This window comes from Phallusia mammillata, chromosome 4 (assembly GCF_965637545.1).
Source record: "Phallusia mammillata chromosome 4, kaPhaMamm4.hap1.1, whole genome shotgun sequence".
In the NCBI taxonomy this organism is placed as follows: Eukaryota; Metazoa; Chordata; class Ascidiacea; order Phlebobranchia; family Ascidiidae; genus Phallusia; species Phallusia mammillata.
The window spans coordinates 6,910,776-6,928,610 of NC_137255.1; the positions used below are offsets into that span (position 1 = coordinate 6,910,776).

General features: G+C 35.2%; 1 protein-coding gene across 3 annotated transcripts in view; it reads left to right on the plus strand.

Annotated features, from left to right (window-relative positions):
• Positions 1-17,785, plus strand: part of LOC145222276 (cAMP-dependent protein kinase catalytic subunit beta) — a 37,225-nt gene extending 19,440 nt beyond the window's left edge. For 2 of the 3 annotated variants that reach the window (XM_080088369.1, XM_080088368.1), the window contains exons 2-10: positions 4,394-4,455; positions 5,992-6,120; positions 7,126-7,224; positions 9,322-9,404; positions 10,254-10,380; positions 11,439-11,534; positions 12,525-12,647; positions 13,463-13,627; positions 16,238-17,785. In XM_080088369.1, coding sequence (XP_079944495.1) covers positions 4,394-4,455; positions 5,992-6,120; positions 7,126-7,224; positions 9,322-9,404; positions 10,254-10,380; positions 11,439-11,534; positions 12,525-12,647; positions 13,463-13,627; positions 16,238-16,363 — 1,010 coding nt within the window. In that variant the 3' untranslated portion in view covers positions 16,364-17,785. Of the gene's footprint in view, positions 1-2,931; positions 3,213-4,393; positions 4,456-5,991; positions 6,121-7,125; positions 7,225-9,321; positions 9,405-10,253; positions 10,381-11,438; positions 11,535-12,524; positions 12,648-13,462; positions 13,628-16,237 lie in introns of those variants that run through there. The other variant, XM_080088367.1, reaches the window with a different exon arrangement.
• The last annotated feature ends 50 nt before the right edge of the window (positions 17,786-17,835 follow it).

Consider the following 17,835-nt stretch of genomic DNA (forward strand, 5'->3'; position numbering starts at 1 on the left):
ACTGTTTTTCTACAGTTTTCTACATGGTCAATTTTATTCTTTTCCGACTGTTTTTCTACATAGTCACTTTATTTTAAGCAAAAAAAATAACTCCCACCAACATAATATGCTAATTGTATGATTTTATGGTGTTGTTTGCAACTATACACAAAGATTTAACCCTTAAAAGTTTACACAACACACTACAAAAATTAGGAGCTCTACATTAAATTTCAAATCAAATACACATTTACAAATGAAACTAATAAGACATGATTTATATCTATTATCAAGACAATAGCAACATATAGGAAGGAAAGGAAAGCATGTATAGGCTCCTTAATTGTGTGACTGCATATTAATACATGAAGCCGTTCAATGTTTCTTCCTTGTTTTGTCAGAGATTCATATCATGGTTATAGATTTTAGTGACACAAATGTCACTCTTGCATGTTATGATACCATTGGCAACACTCCTTGTACACACACAATACTTTTTTAATAGGTATAATAACTGATATTGGTAAGAAGATTGCATTAACATTTCCTTGCATACATTTGAAATTTAAAAAGGGCCTGTTTTTTACCAGACAAGCTTTTCCATTAAAGCTAATAGATTAAATTAACTAAATTTTGCAAAAAAAAGCTTCTTGTAAAATATTCAAACCAAATTCGTTTACTTTGGGGGAACGTGTTTACAATAAAAAAAAAGTATTTGTTAAAGACTTCTAAAACAGTTGCTTTATATTGGTTTGTTTTTATTTATGCTTTTATGTGTGGTTAAACACATTAATATTTGTAAACATTATTAGTATCATATTGTGCATTACAAAACTAGCAAACTAGCACAGACAGTTTTCAGCAAACTGAAGTTTTATATACACTCTACTAGTCATTATTTGAACTTTATAAATTCATCAAAGTGCAAAAACTGCATTTTCAAATAATTTATGCCTTTTAACTATTTTTGAGCTGACCTTCTTTAACACTTAATGTAAAGTACACTGGTGAGATATATATATAAATAGTACATGGACAACAAGTTTTCGGTTTAGGTTAAATCTACCTAATTTGTTTAATGCTTGTTACTGGTTTATCTTCTGAATCTAGAACTGGTTACTTCAGATTAATAGCACTATTAATTTGCATTTATGTTTATGTGGCACCTATTTATTTCTGCTTGCAGAAAGAAAAATACTGTAAAACGATGAGGAACCAACAAAAAATTGGTCAAAATTTATATAAAAATATATATGTTGTAAGTTTGGCAAATGGTCTAAAATAAATATGGTAGTACAAAAATTGGCATTTTTATTGCCTTGGTTTATTTGACATTCAGTCGGTAAACGCTATAAATAGATTTTCATCTATCGGTAAATGGGAAGCAAACACATGAATAGGTGGAACGCGTTGGTATGTTGCTCGTTTCCTGTTAAATGTGGTTATCAAATTGCCTACAGCCACCATAGCTAGGCACAGCTAATACCTCATTAAAAAAAATTATCGATACGAATAAAACTACTTTTGTTCTGATATATATTATGATACAGTTTATTTTTCAAAAAATGATTTTAGTGTTAATTTGAACAAAAATAAGTTTGAATTAATAGTTTTTTCACTTACATTCCTACAGCCAGTCCCTTTTTGAGACACACAATATTAAAATCTTTTTCCAAAAAATATCATGTCTATTTATTACAAAATAGCTATTTATAACCAATTTATTTTCACAAACTTGCAAAACCTAGAAAAAATTTTTATTAACAATTGTTGCTTTTCCGGGAATGTTTTTTTTTCTGTAGAAGAAAATTGCCTACAAAAGGTGGCAAAATTTAATTTTGTATACCTTTTATCTTGACGGAGTGTACACTGTAAACAAAATACTGTACCTGTTATCACAACATAGATCTGAAAATATTAAAGGCCTAAAAAATTATAAAACTGTTTTCTGCAACTAAATCAGGTATTATGATATTTTGACATACAATGCCCACTCTGACACTTTGTTCTAAAATGAAAGGTCATTCTATTGTTGCTGTGATTTGCAAAAAAAGCAAATTGACAAGCCTCACTGTTCAAACATTAATCGCTGTCCCATTGATTTCTGTATGTTTGATGTTGGGCCCATTTCGATGGCTCTCATTTATGGTGGTGTCCTCAAGAATGTATTGTGCTTTGTGAGTTTTGCCATAACTCGCACAAAGACTGTGTTGGTTTAGTTCCTAGCTGTCCGTTTGACTTGCTCTGACAAGAAGTCGTTATTCTGCATTGGTAACTGAACCACTGGCATGAGGTTAGCTTGATTTGAGCCACTTAAGGACGTTTTTTTGAGGAACCCTATTTGTTTGTCTTGTTTATCTTTTCTGAATCTTTGTGCTGTGAATATGTCAAAGAGGTTTGGCAGCTCGCGAAAGCAGGACCCATGTGAGTATTAAAACCTTTTTTGCATCCAGGTTTGTCACCAACTTAGGTGATTTACGACTGTTTGCGCGGAATTTTGAGGTAGTGATGTATGTAGCTATTAAGATATAGAAAGTTTTGCTGCAATGTTTTCTATATGTTACAGAAATAGATGGGAATGTTTGTGTATACAGTCATACACAAACATTTTCTACTGAATTATGTATCACTGTGAATTTAACTACTTGGGCTGCTATTTTAGCAAGTGAAAAACGAGCATAATATATTATTCAAAGTATACATGTTGTAGACAAGACCTGCACTGCTGGTATGCTTAGAATATTACACAAATTCATTTAAAAACACATTTTAAAATCCCATCATAATTTTTGATTTAATAACTTGTCAGCACCAAAATGTTATTAGACAAGTTCAAGTTTGCAACCTGGTTGCACCCCATACTGATGCATAACGCAATTAATAATGCATGACCGCTAGTCCGAGGCCTCTCTCTCGCATGAGCAATTACCCCACCCTCTCTTGCTCATCCGTCCATACCATGCCGTGCACTTGTAGCAGCACAGGAAGTAAAACAAGGAAGCATGATCTGACTTGCATTGTCCTGCGGAGCCAGCAGCCTGTTGTTTAGTGTCTGTTGCTCTCAGTGTGTAGTATCAGATATTATCAGATCGGTCAGTGTAAAGTCCAACAGTGGGAGAGATATCATTTCAGTATGCACGGTTTGTATTCGCTCTTTGGCAGGGAAAAGGATGGCAGGCACCACAGGCATTCTGATGATTTTTTGACACAGTATCCTAATTACTATGCCACAGGTTTGTCTTTCTGAATATGCCAACTTAAAGTATTGTTTCATATAAGGTTGCCTTTAAAAACTCAAATATAGCCACTGAAAATGATACAAAGGACATGCTGTTTAGGATTTCAATTTGACACTAAGCTTATTCAAGTATAATGCAACAAAATGTCACAGATTTTTGTCAGCACGTATTACAATAAAAAGAGCTTACCATGAGGATTAAGTCAAGCACCACTTAAGCTGTATGCTTCACTACATATCAGATACGCTGACAAAGTTTTGTTCCGCTTTTTATTTCAGCTTGACTTGTTTTCAAGTATTTCAACTGAACGCACACGAAACTATGCACTTTTCTGGCTAAAAATTGGATCATTATTGTTTAAATAGTCAATTTCTTGAATGTGTGGACAGGTTTTTTTTAAGGTTTGGTTTGGGTGACCGCTAAGTAGTTTTAAGAGACCGCAATTGTTTCATTTAAATACCAAAAAATAGCCAAATCCAAATTTTGGGAAACCGCCGGAGAAATTTGGGGGACTGTTTCAGTCCCCCAAAACACCTTAAAAAAAACACTGTGTGTGGATATTGCTACATATGATACAACTTTTGATTTACCCAAGTAAAACTATATTTATATTTAATGGTAATAACAGAAATGGCATTTGTTTCAAATTACTGCAAGCCAGAGATTTTGCAGAACATATCTATCTTAAGTTCATTTGATCTTATTGTTTCATATGTGTGTTTTTTTATTTAAATTCATCTTTATCAAATGGTACATAACAATTTCTACAAAGTTGATACAAATGCATTGAACTAGTATCTATCTATTCATGAAACAAGTACATTGTTGCTTGCAAAATGATGCAGCACATATCAGTGCCTTGCAAGCGAGTGCAAAACTCATTTGAATTGGAACATTACCAAAGTTTGCTGCTATTGATTGCTTTGGTCTGTAACTGTTACTTTATTCCCTGTGGGGCAAAACAGATGCCTTTGCAATCAACCTATCACTAACTATGTCCAAGCCATCAGTGTAAACTCACTAAAATGCCTTTGTTGCTTTGAAGAATAATTTCTTTTTTACGGGTGTCCAACTGCTTAGGAAATTACCTTTCTGCTTTGGGTGGCTTTGTTTTGTAAACTTGGACGGTGTACTACAAACTATTTCAATAATGCATTGTGTTTTTGTGTTTACAGTCAAAGCATTCTTGGCCGAGGCAAAAGAAGAGTTTCTAAAGAAATGGGAATCTCCTACACAGGTGTGCATTTCTTTGCATTCATTAAAATGTAGTTCGTAAAACAGGGTATTTTATATGAATTGGTTTCACAAATGCCAAAATATTTATACTTATCACAGCTTAATACCAAAAAGAAGACCAGTTTAAAAATACTCAATTGTGATTTTAATTGTGCATTGTGGAAATAATGGTAACAAAATGGGATGTACGTAAAATTAAAAAAACTATTTTAGGCACAAATATACATTACCCATAGAACATAATTACAACTTTGTTTGTACTTTTTCACGTCCCAACATATTCAAACCATAATTTGTAATTAGGCATCAACTGGTATATCATATATGTACCCAATCAAAATCATTTTTTATATATTTATTAGGCTTACACTCTTAGTGCCATTATTGTTTAAACTAGTGATGCACCGAAGTTTCGGTTGGCCGAAACATTTCGGCCGAATCCACTGTTTTCCAATGTTTCGGTTTCGGCCCGAACTTTTTTAAAAATTCGGCCGAAACCGAACTTTCTTATTGCATTGAATTTAGGCCTTAAATTTCATTTTCTCCAAAACGAAACATCAGGAACTAACTATTTGTTGTATCTATAAAATACGAGCCACGTTGTCTGCAAAATATTAGATGTTTACTAAAGCATATACATTGTGAAAGTGATTTTAGTTTGTCAAAATTGAGTTCTCTCGCATCAACAACGCAAGGTTTAGTTGAAAACATCCATAAGAAAGGGGATTTTAGATTCGGCCGAAATTATTCGGCCTCATGGCCGAATATTCGGTTTTGGCCCGAACCTTTTTAGTCGGGTTCGGTGCATCACTAGTTTAAACCACTGTATATTTGAATATGGATTTTTGTTTACATTTTGTGGTGTCTGTCCAAAACGACTTCCTCTATGTATTAAAAGCGAACAGGCAGTATGTTACTGCGTAAAAATAGCATGTCAGTAGAAAATACACAGAAGGAACACTTGGTGTCAAAATTTAACAATACTGTTAATAAAAAAATATAAATTTAACTTGAAATAAAATTCCATCACCAATTCTTGTTACTTGCATGTTTTATGTTGTACTGTAAGTTTGTCTTTGCATGCAGTTGTTACTCAATTATCTTTGTTCATTTTCACTAGTTAATTAACTACGGCTAATTGCTTTTGGCTAAAATGGTCTAGTGGTCTGTGTAATGGTCTTTTGTTTGCAAGTGGTGTTCCTGCTTTAACTAGGCCCTGGTATTTGATATTATCTATTAAAAAGTAGAAATTTATGTAACTTTGAACAATAGAAATAACAAAACTTGATTACCCAAAATGATCAAAGTTAACCGATTATAATATAATATAATAGCCCATTGAAGCAGTATTTTTTTCGAACTTTTTTCACCCAGGTTGCACCTATACAATAACCATGGTATTATGTGATATATGTTAACATTTTCCTCATCTTCAGGTGCAAGGCATAGGCTAATGTGCCCATTTTATTTTTAACACAAGCTACAAAAAAACATTTATATGAGCCTTCTCAGTACTAACGTTACTGGTATTTTGCAGAACAATGCAAAATTGGAGGATTTCGAGAGACTAAAAACCCTAGGAACTGGTTCATTTGGTCGTGTGATACTGGTTAAACGCAAGGAAAACACTGAGTTCTATGCCATGAAAATTTTGGACAAACAAAAGGTACCAAACACTGGCATAAAAACTTTGCCACACCCATCTATTGTTTACTCATTACCTTTTGTTTGCATGACAAACCAGGGTTGATGGATAGTGGCATCAGTCTAAATCAGTCTTTGTTGCTAAATATAGAACCACCCATTTAAATCTGGTGTGTGCAATCAATTAAATAAGAAGTTAAGACTTATTTCCTGTCATTGATGCACTTCTTTGTTTTTGTCACTGATGCTGTATTTGTAACAGGCTACCTTGTTAGATAATATGCTGCATTATGTTTTTATTGTTAACTGTACCAGTTTATTTACCTGTAAACATACCACTATAACTTTTTTTTTAAATAAAGAGTTTTAGTTGATAAATTTTGGTATTTTTGTAAAAAAAGTTAAATTGTGACGATGAGATAGCTGATTTTAATTAAGGAAAAAATATATTTTTCATTAAAATTTTTAATGATAACTGGATAATGCATAACAGTTTAAAAGTGCAGTATAAGCCAAGTGTTAAAATATAGATTTTTCTGCCATATTTTGACTCTATTCACCACACACATATACAGCCAGTTAAAGGACCCCATTTATAATGTTCTGAAAGCATGGTTTTCACCTTTATTGTTTTAAATAAAACCACTTCGAAATTTTGTATATTTTGTGCACAAATTTACTGAAGAAACTTAATGACAGTGGTTCTCAATTCGTTTCGGGCCATGCCCCAGCCCAACTAAAAAAATGCTGTGGCCTAATTCATTTTGGGGTTTGAGTAAAGTAAGCATATACAACAAGCGTTTTAACCCGAAATGTATTTCTTTAATACTGAATTTTAATAAGTGACATAACATTTTGACCATCTTTCAATATGTAATATGAAGCTCGCTCCAGTTTATTAACAATTATAGTGGCACACCCAAACAGTCATCATAGACCACTGGTGGTTCTTGGACCACCAGTATAGAACCACTGCTTTATGATAATGTTTACAATGTACCCAATCAAATATACATTTTCTCCTCAGGTTGTGAAGTTAAAGCAGGTGGAACACACCTTAAATGAAAAGAAAATTTTGCAGGCTATCAACTTCCCCTTCCTAGTCAAGATGGACTTTTCCTTTAAAGTAAGCAATTTATCATGTAACACAGTCTCGGCTGTGCTGCCATTTTTGTACCGTTGCGTTGTTATTCATCATTCTGCAAGCAGTGTGTAAATCACTCCACTACCGGTGTTGCAATTGTTTCACTAATGTGCAGCTCGCCATATATAAACCATTGTATTTGCTATGTGAATATCTAGGTTAGTGTTTTGTAATCGTTGTTTGGATTCAGCATTTCAAAAGGTCATAGATTTTGAAACAACCAAGCATCTAACTTACAAGATTTACGATAAGAATACTTTAAACAGACTTTAATGAAATTGCCTAATCTATTGTCTTATTTTACACACTAGAGCAGGGGTTCTTAACCAAGGGTGCAAGAACTGTTCCTAGAGGGTGCGGGGATGCTTGTATAAAAATTAAATTACAATGGTTTTGTTATTTAGGCAATTACAGAAGGGGGTGCGAAAATTAGGTGGTGATTTGAAAGGGGTGCAGCAAGGAAAAAGGTTAAGAACCACTGCACTAGAGCAAAATGTCAGTGTTCCTTATCCTAATGTCCGTAAAAAACAGCTTTAGTAAACTCCAATACACTGGCTTCTACAACATTTATTTTGTTTTTAAGAAGTAAGTCATGAGGGATTAAAATGCCTAATAAGCATTTTATGCTGTGCTACAGTTTCAATATAGTCATTACAGCCACTCAACCACTTAGCACCAACTGGCATTTGTCATTACTACACACATTGTAGCTCTTCCTAATTACCTTTTCACACATTTTAATCCTATACCATTGCAAAGATACATGCTTGATACTGTCATCGCGTATTTGTCACACACACATGCCAATAAGGCTTATTTTGTATTTAACAATGGCTAACCAATTTGCACTGGAACAGTAATAATCATTTACAATGACCACACTAATAGCTTTGCCTCAATGGAAACTGAAAGCCAAGTCATTTTAGGTGCTGAATTATGTATGTACCTTATTAACTTGTTTGTAAATGTGTCAACACTTGTTCCAGCTAAAGTATCAATTTATTCTGGACGAAGTGTAGGTTTCTATACATTTTGGTTGCTTTTTTCTTTTGCAAAAGCATTTACAGTATTCAGAAAAGGATATCTCAAAAAACTTTGTTTCCATATTTAAACAAAAACTGTTACAAAATAATGTTAAAAAGGTGATGACAGTATTGAGAATGTCTTTTTCAAATTATGCTGCCATAAATATCTACTGTATTTTGTTGCACACACAAAAGGACACAGTAATTTAGGTTTCATGGGGCTTAGCTGTGTCTATGCTTGACTTGATATGTTTGCACTATCTTCTTTGTGTTGTTAGCCATTCCTATACCTGTACATCACCATCCAATTATAGTTACAAAGCGGTGGGTGCTAGTTCTGCTTTTAGATGCTAAGTAATGATTCGTTATTGTCACAAACTGTCATGGTATTACATTGTCTTGCATTGCATTGTTTTTGGGTGCTCCATTTGTTCAAATGTACTTTTTGTTTTGCAAAATTTCTTGATACTTCTTTGAAAGACAGTTTGGTAGTTCAAATCAATGACAATATTGGCCAAAAATTAAGAAGCAAAATTGTTGGTTGATTCAATTTGACCTGCTGCGTAATAAATGTTTGAAAGTTTGTATACAACAGGAATTTTAATGAATTTTGGCAAATATTTGTGACAATTTTAAGTGTGTTTTATGTGTTTTCTTGCAAATTTGTCACATTCACACTACTACCAATTATTTTTAGAGGTACAATGGTTTGACAAATACATTAAAAAATACCTAAATATGCCTTGTGTCTGTCCAACAGATAGATCCATAAATATATCTGGTTTCTGACAATTGTGTTTTGTTGTTGTGTAAAATATAGTTAAATAAGAACCAAATAAAAATTATTAGCTGACTAACAGCATCAACTAACCGATTCACTTCAAACTACAATAGCATGTGCATAAGAGGTATGCTACCTATTTAGCAACAACATATCATTAAGGAATTTCCTGCCAATGCGCTTGTGTTTTACGTGGAAACACAAAATGGCAACTTACCATGGGTTGAACAAGCGTTTTCGGTCGGTAATAATTCCTGTCCTTTTAACTTGCAGGACAACAGTTACCTGTATATGGTTCTGGAATATGTGATTGGAGGAGAAATGTTTTCTCATTTACGGAGAATTGGAAGATTTAGGTAGGTTACTACACTCAAGTGACTAAAATTACCATTGACACCTTCCATTAGGCCATTTTGAAAAAGTGTATTAACCAACACTTCTTGAAATTATCTATTGAAATGACCCTAAAAATCATATGCCTCCACTTCCCTCTGGTAAAATTAAACACTGTTACTTATTTTTAAGATACTGCCAAAATGTGTACCATGTTTTAGCTAACTTAGTCTAAAACCCCATTACTTTGAAATAAGGTTGTATTGAGAATAGTAACCATTAAAACAATCATGGAAAAACTGTTGCTGAAGTTCCACAGAGAATTTTAACAAATTTACCAAATTGCCTCTATTTTTTTACACCCCAAGTTGAGAAACTGATGTGTTTTGTAAGTTTATCATGGCGCTATATTTAAATGCAAAGATTTCAGTCAGGAGAAATGTGACCTGTTTCAATGGTAAATTTTTGTGCACAGGTTTTTTTTTAAGGTTTGGTTTGGGTGACCGCTAAGTAGTTTTAAGAGACAGCAAGTGTTTCATTTAAATACCAAAAAATAGCCATATTTGCTTAAACGAATTATTTATTAGGCTACTGGCAAATTTTGGGAAACCGCTGGAGAAATTTGACACCTTAAAAACACCTTAAAAAAACACTGTTTGTGCACATAAAATTATTTTGAAAAACATAAAAAAATTGTTAATCTGCCAAGGAAATAAATGGCATGTCAACTTTACAGTTACTTTTACTGACCGATTCACACTTTAATGCTGTACACCTTTACCTGTTGTATAAAGGTCTGGAATGTTGACTAAAAATCCAACTTACGGATAAACTATTTTGTTTTTGCACCACTAATAAACTTATATTTTCAGTGAACCCCATTCTCGATTCTATGCTGCTCAAATTGTCCTTGGCTTCGAATACTTGCACTACCTAGACATAATCTACCGTGATTTGAAACCAGAAAATCTGCTCATTGACCACCAGGGTTACATTCAGGTATGTATGTGCATATAAAGTACTTTTCATTTTGTACAAAAGCAGCCTTTTTGAAAGGTAGTTCAATTTTACAATGCTGGTCGTTACAATTTTTACCTCCAACAATGCATATAACTGTCAGTGCGTTTTAAAATTTGACGCCATTTTTATGTGCAAGTTGATTCATGCTTTGTTCTGTGTTGCTACTGACAACTGAGTGTATATATGTAATGTTACACAGCCAAGCTTTCATTTTCATGTTAATCATACGATATATAAAAATATTTAATATATTTATGTTGGGAGCAAATTTAAACACATCTTTATCTGAATATCCCAAAAATTTTCTCTATGTTGTCAATTGGTAAACCTGTATTTGCACACAAACTGTACACACTCAACTTTAAATGTCTTCGAAAATGAACAACAAAATGCCGTCCTAGCCAATTCCATAGTAACAGTTTTATATGAATATGCCGCATATTGAAAAACCACTCTATAAAACCAACACCGATATTGTTGATTTAAGCACAGTCTGGCTGTCATAAACTTTCTCTTAGGGCTACTGAACTCCCTTTAAACCATTTGTTTACTGAAGCGACTTACATCCATGGCCAGTCCCTTTAAAGTTTAAACTGTTTAAATGGACTGGGCCCACACAAAAAAACTTAATGTGTGTGGTGTTGCAGCATCAAATCGAAAAAAAAAACATTATTGTTTTCCACCAGATTTTAAAAAAAAAACAATGTTTTAATGTCCCATACAAGACACTAGAGATGGGCCAAAACTGCAAATGTTTTCTTTGGTCGAGCACCGAGCATCTTACAATAATGCTCAGGGCTCAGCCAAACACGTTCAGTCCCTGCAAGACACATACATTTATGATATGCCATTATCCTAATGAAGATGTCATATATGGGACATTGAAACATTGGTTATTTTACAATAAAATTCTTCTGCTAAAGCAATATTTATTAATACAGCCTGGCAGCAGCAGGCTATCTATATAATGGAAAGTTTGCTTTTAAATAAGTTTGTGTAATTCACACTCCTATTCATGCTGTGTGATGTATTTTCAGGTGACAGATTTTGGATTTGCAAAGAGGGTAAAGGGACGAACTTGGACACTATGTGGCACCCCTGAGTATCTCGCCCCTGAGATTATTCTTAGCAAAGTGAGTTGTCTATTTTGTGTTTGAAGTGATTGAAAGTAACTTTGAGTTTTGTTGTTTGCTACTTTGTTTCAGTTGTCAATTGTTTTAACCAACCATCCAATATATAACTGACTTTTCATACTGCTGTTGTTTTAATTAAAATGTTTGGCACCCAAATATTTGTTTGAAGAAATATAACTACAATACATCTTGTGTTTAAATCTACAGCTTCCAAAAAACCTGCTGTTAGTACTGGTTTAAATTATACTCAATCAGACAGCTTTTCCTAAGCTGCTTGAAAGCTAGGGCAATAACCGTATGCATATTAGCATCCACACAAAACTTGTTTGATTAATCTCTAAAAATCCCCTATCTTTCCTGTTATGATTCAAGCCAACTGTGGAGCTGCTATTGCTGGTACCAAGTACACAGAATCTCCTATGTTTTCTCTTAATTGGTTACAAACACAGTTGAACTCAATTTAATGTTAGGAACTGAGTGTTCAGGTTGATATTGTTATTATTATTATGAAACTTCGCCCCAACCCCTAATAGCCCTAAAGCATTTTTACACAAATTGCATTTGAAACATTTATGAAAGCTCTTTGCGCCACCTATTGGTATTTAGCAAAGTTGTCTGGTGTGAGTTCTTGTGTTAGTAGATTTTCCAACAAACACAGCTTTTTAACAAATTTGTCATTCAACTGGTGTAATGTTAAACAAAATACTAGTTGTTTTTGTCAATAACTTGTATTTTCGCTAACGTTTCGCCCACCAGAACGGTAGGGCTTCATCAGAGCAATGAACGAAATAATGCGAGCACCACAAGCGAAAATGCACAAGCGCAGCGGGATATAGCATAATTCATTACACCAGTTGAACGACAAATTTGTTAAATATGCAACCTGGTGGACGAAACGCCTGTTCAGTATTTTCTATTATCAGAAAACACAGCTTTTCTGTTGAAATTGTGAATTACTTAGACTAAATTTACTATGTATTTTATGTTTAGGGATACAACAAAGCAGTTGACTGGTGGGCATTAGGAGTTTTGATCTATGAAATGGCAGCTGGGTATCCTCCCTTCTTTGCTGATCAACCTATTCAAATCTACGAGAAAATTGTCTCAGGAAAGGTAAAGAAATATTTCTTCTTGACATAAATAATCTTAGCTGTGACATTTTTTTTAAATGTTGTAGAAATGTTGAAATATTTTGTCACCCCTGTGTTTGATCTTTTGCACCACCAAGTGATTAATACTTTTTCTATTGTTATTGTACTGTATAAGTGTATAAGCCCATGACATACAATTTTACAGTATTATTGGTAATGTGACTTTCTGTCTCAAGCAAACTGTGTAAAATTGGAAGTATTGGTGTGCAATCTCAAATATATAAATTTACTTGACCTACTATGAATCTACTGCATGAAGACACTTGCATGTAAAGACTTCAAATTAAAAAGTCAAAATATCTATTAGTGAGTTGTGTGCAACAACTGTCACTTTTTATTATATGTGTTAGAATGATTCTTATACTGTTAGTATGTACACAATTTTAACACTGCCTGATTATAAAGTTTCTTTATTTCACAAATGTATAATTTTTCAGTCACATTAATGGACCAAAAAAATCTTACCATTCTATGTAAATTCTATGTGTATAGCAAACTATACTGCAACTATATGCGCAATTTAGCTACAGACAGTGTACACTGTTTCAACATGTAAAGTCTCACCAGCTGGTAAAAAGACATTGGCTTTTTAATCCGCAAGTCCCAATAAAATGACATAGTTTGGCTATACTAGCCTATGCGGTTAATGTCTTTAGGACCAGCTGCACAGATGAGAGCTTATAGGCCATAACAGTCTGCTTTTTTGGCAGCTTGGTTGCAATTGTATCAACCAAGCCATGCAATATAGCATTATATCACCACTTTCTGTTGCTTTAGGTTCGATTCCCCTCACACTTCACTTCTGAGTTGAAGGACCTACTCCGAAACTTGTTGCAAGTCGACCTCACCAAGAGGTTTGGAAACCTTAAAAACGGAGTAGCTGACATCAAAAACCACAAGTGGTTTCAGTCCATAGACTGGATTGCTGTGTATCAGCGAAAAGTAAGTTTCATGTGGGTTTTACTACTTGGGTGGCTTTCTGCTTACTGTACAGCATCAGTTTTTGATATAACTCTAGTTAGTGTTGATGGACAACTCAAAATTCTATTGTGTGATTTTGTAGGAATTCATTATTAGCAAAAGCGGTTCAAGGGATTGGCTAACACAAGCGCGTAAAATGTAAAGTTTATAAAGAATGATAATACATCTCGTGTGACCCTAAATTTCAAGACATGCCAGTTTCAAGAATTTGTTTTAGTTTAAAACCGGGTAAACACAAACATTCTGATTTGAAGTTTGTACCAAATCAGACTGCAGAAATCTATTATGTGCAGCTATCTGGGTTTCGAACAGTTAAATCTGTCAAAAAGTAGTTTGTATAAAAGCAACCCGATTTATTTCAAACCTTCATCCATGATGACCAGAAAAACAAATTTGTTTGTCAACTATCAGCCGCATTGTTTCTGATTTTTTTCCAGTTCCATATATTACTGCTTGTGTTCACTATGTTGTGTTTCCAATACAACTAAGTTAAAGAAATAATCAAATCGAAAACGATCCGAGGTAGGCGACTAAACAATCAATAAACAGTAAACAGGTTAATCCGGACCTGTTTGGACCCCAAAAACTGTCTGGATTTGGCGAAGATCCAGATTAACCGATGCCTATTAGTTCAAGCCTTACCACATTAAAAATCATTATGGGTCCCCTTCCTTGAAGGGGACACATCTTGATTTTACTCGATTTCTTTTTTTCTTTTTTCTTTTTTCTTCCCTAAAGTTTGTCCACCCCTTTTTGCCCTGAAATGTTTGATGGATTTGGATGCAACTTTCACAGATGGTAGATATAGTTATGTAGATGTGCCATCTGCTTCGTTTGTCATGATAACCCCAGTATTTACCCCGCTAGCCCCAAAAATGTAAAATGTGGTTTGTGCGCACCACAAACGTTAGTTTTGTGTGATGTTATAAAGGCAACCATATATTCATTCCTAGTGTTTGTGGGTTGCTTGGTGGATGTTTTTGCAGTTGACCATTCAGGGGGTGTTAACAGCCTTATGACGTCAGAGGCATCAACTATTGTTGCTCAAAAGCCCCTCCAGTGGCCAAATGTTTAAACATTTGCCGATTTGGACAAAAATTTACAGGACTGTGGATTGGGTTATTGTGATTTGATATTTTTTTAGTTTTGGAGTAGAGACCAATTATTTACCCCACTAGCCCCCCAAAAAGGGTGAATTGTTTAAGTATTGTTCAAATGGGATGAAATTTGGACAGTTTGTCCATTGTGCCATTGTTAGGTGTTGATTGTTGTTTTCCAACCTGTAGCCCCAACATTTACCCGCTAGCCCCCTAAAAAAGGGGAATTTTTTAAACAATGTCTGAATTGGATAAAATTTGGAAAGCTTGTAGAGCAGGGGCGGGCAACTTCTCCAGTCGCCGGGCCTGATACGGGAAAATGAAGTACTTGGCGGGCCGGACTCCTGAATCGATACATTAATCGCGTATTTATCCAGTGATTTAAAACGGATTTTTGACCACCTAAACAAAATACATTCAAGAACATCAAAAATACAATACAGTCCAAACAATCTAACTGATATAACATAAAATTATTAACCACAGCAAATGTAATGCATACACAACAGACTGAGATTCTATACTGAAACACTAACTAGGCTACACGTGTGGAAAGTGGAAACAAAGGAAACCGTGAAAGCAGGCCACACACACGGTTGGCAGTTATGTCATAACAATGGACGCATGGTGCAATGGTAACAACGGCGGGAAAGTTTTTTTGCTATTGGGGAGTAGTGGGGGATTGTGGCAGACTGTGGCCGCGGGCCACATTATCAAGTAAGACCTGAAACTGTCTGCGGGCCGCTCAAAATCCCTTCGCGGGCCGTATGTTGCCCACCCCTGTTGTAGAGTATGCCATTTTTGGTGTTGATTCTTGTGTTCTGCCCTGTAACCCCAACATTTACCCCACTAGCCCCCAATGGGTGAATTTTTTTAACAAAGTCTGAATTGAATGAAATTAGGACAGCTTGTGCCATTTTCCAATAATAGCAGCTGATTGTTGTGTTTTAGTCTAATTTTTCGCTATTTACCCCTTCATTTTTCAGATAGAACATACAATAGAAAAACCTTTAAAAATACCCATATGGAAGAAAATTTAGATAGTTTGTACTCCACATAGCATGTTTGTTTATGCTCAGTACCAATCATTGTGTTTGACCTTACAATACCAAACTTTCACATGGTTATTTCTTGAAATGCATTATTTACAACTTTGCATGTGTGGGGACCCATGAGTTTCTGCCTGCAGAAACAACTAATGTTATAAAAGACAGTGTGTGATATGGGACCCAATACAAAATAAGTGTAGGGAATATATTATTTTTTTTCAAATAGGTTATAGTGTATATGCAAGGGCAATATGTGCTAAGCCACCCTTCTAGTTTGTACCTCACTTTTGTCCGAATTAGGCGAAGATCCGGATTAACCGAATCTGGTTTTACCGAAGTTTACTGTATTTTGAGCAAAAGGTGTTTGATGTGCTAAACTGAGGATTAAAATGAAAGAAACTAACAAAAGCATCTGTTTCTCACAGCTCGAAGCACCCTTCATCCCTAAATTTAAGCATCCTGGCTCAACTGAGAACTTCGACGAGTACGAAGAAGAACAACTCCGCATCCACTCGACAGAGAAGTGTGCCAGGGAGTTTGCTGACTTTTGACCGATGTGTCTTCTATCCTCCTCATCCAAAGCGGAAGATGTCGTAGAGACCTTGCTCTTGACTCGCATCCTAATCCAACTTTAGGATAAGATTTGTCTTCGCCGCTTCTATAAGAAACCTTATTGCATTTAATCGCAATGTAGTTTACTGATGTTAGTTTAATCCTATAACAGAAGAGCGTTTAAGTTCCTGTAGTGGCGAATCCCTAAAGGGCACAATCCTAACTCCTACCATTTCTTGTAAGCTGTTACAGCATAACCATAACACACTTAACCCAATACTGCAATGCTTAATGGATCCCACTAAAACCTCTTTAATAGAAATGCTATAGTTCTGCTTGCAAATTCTCGTTTTTGGGAGAAAATACTGACCCCAAAACTAATTTTGAAACTCTCATGGATCAAATTTTGACTATGCAATGTAAAGAAATGCATTGCTATATATCGAACTACACGGAAAGCACGGAAAGCCACAAACGTGCTTCCCAAAAAAATTTCAACCCTCGCCTTTTGTGTTCAAAATATCTAACATTATCGGTCAAAAACGACCAAAAATCGAATTTGCGCGGAATTTTGCTCTTTGGCCACGTTCCTCGAATTTCGGAGTCTCGTTTTGTTGCTGCGTCACTCCATGTGACGTCATGTTGTGACGTAACGCCCATCTTTAGTTTGTGTTGTGCTGTTGTACCCAGAGACTGTTTGCTAACCGGCGCGAAATTTTTGCACGGTGGCCAGAGGCTCGCGAGCGCCTGCTAGTGGCCGCCTCTCCTCCGCCACACCCACTTTTCGCGTCAGTTTCTTCAATTCAGAGATGTTTTCTTCGGCCGTGTTGTTACCTGTGTGCTGCAGAGGCCGACTTCTTCAAACCGCGAAAGGACCGGTCGGCACTTTTACGTAAATTCTACCTGTTTTCTCCCATAAGGTATTAGTGCGTGTTAAAAATAAACCTTCTATACGCTGGTTTCTGTATTCTGCCTCGACGTACCTCTGCCCCCTCAGTGCGTCATTGATGACGTCATGCACCCTTCCCAAGATGACGTCATGCACCTTTACCGGGCTATATTTAACCCGCCTCGAAACTACATGACGTTATTAAAGGGAGTATTCCCGACTCGTTTTTTAAATTTCTTGTCACAACGTTGGAATATGGATGAAGTGTGGACCAGTGCAATGATGGCTCAGCAGTTTGCAGTCACCGCGACGTCATCATAGTAAAAACGTGTGCAATTCATTCATAAAAAAACTAAGTAAGAGAAAGCGTTGATCCTGTATTCGCGCCCGGCGGCTTTGGTTTCATGTTGTTGCGAATCTATTTTACTTTGTGTTTCCCCCTTTTCGTTGCGTTTTGCGTTCGGTGTTTTATATTTCCTTGTTTTTTGTTTACGAGCGATTTAACGAAACAAATAGACAAAAACGAAAACTGCTGGCGTCAGTTGTGTTTGTTTGCGAGGTTTAGCCGGGACTTGAACCTTC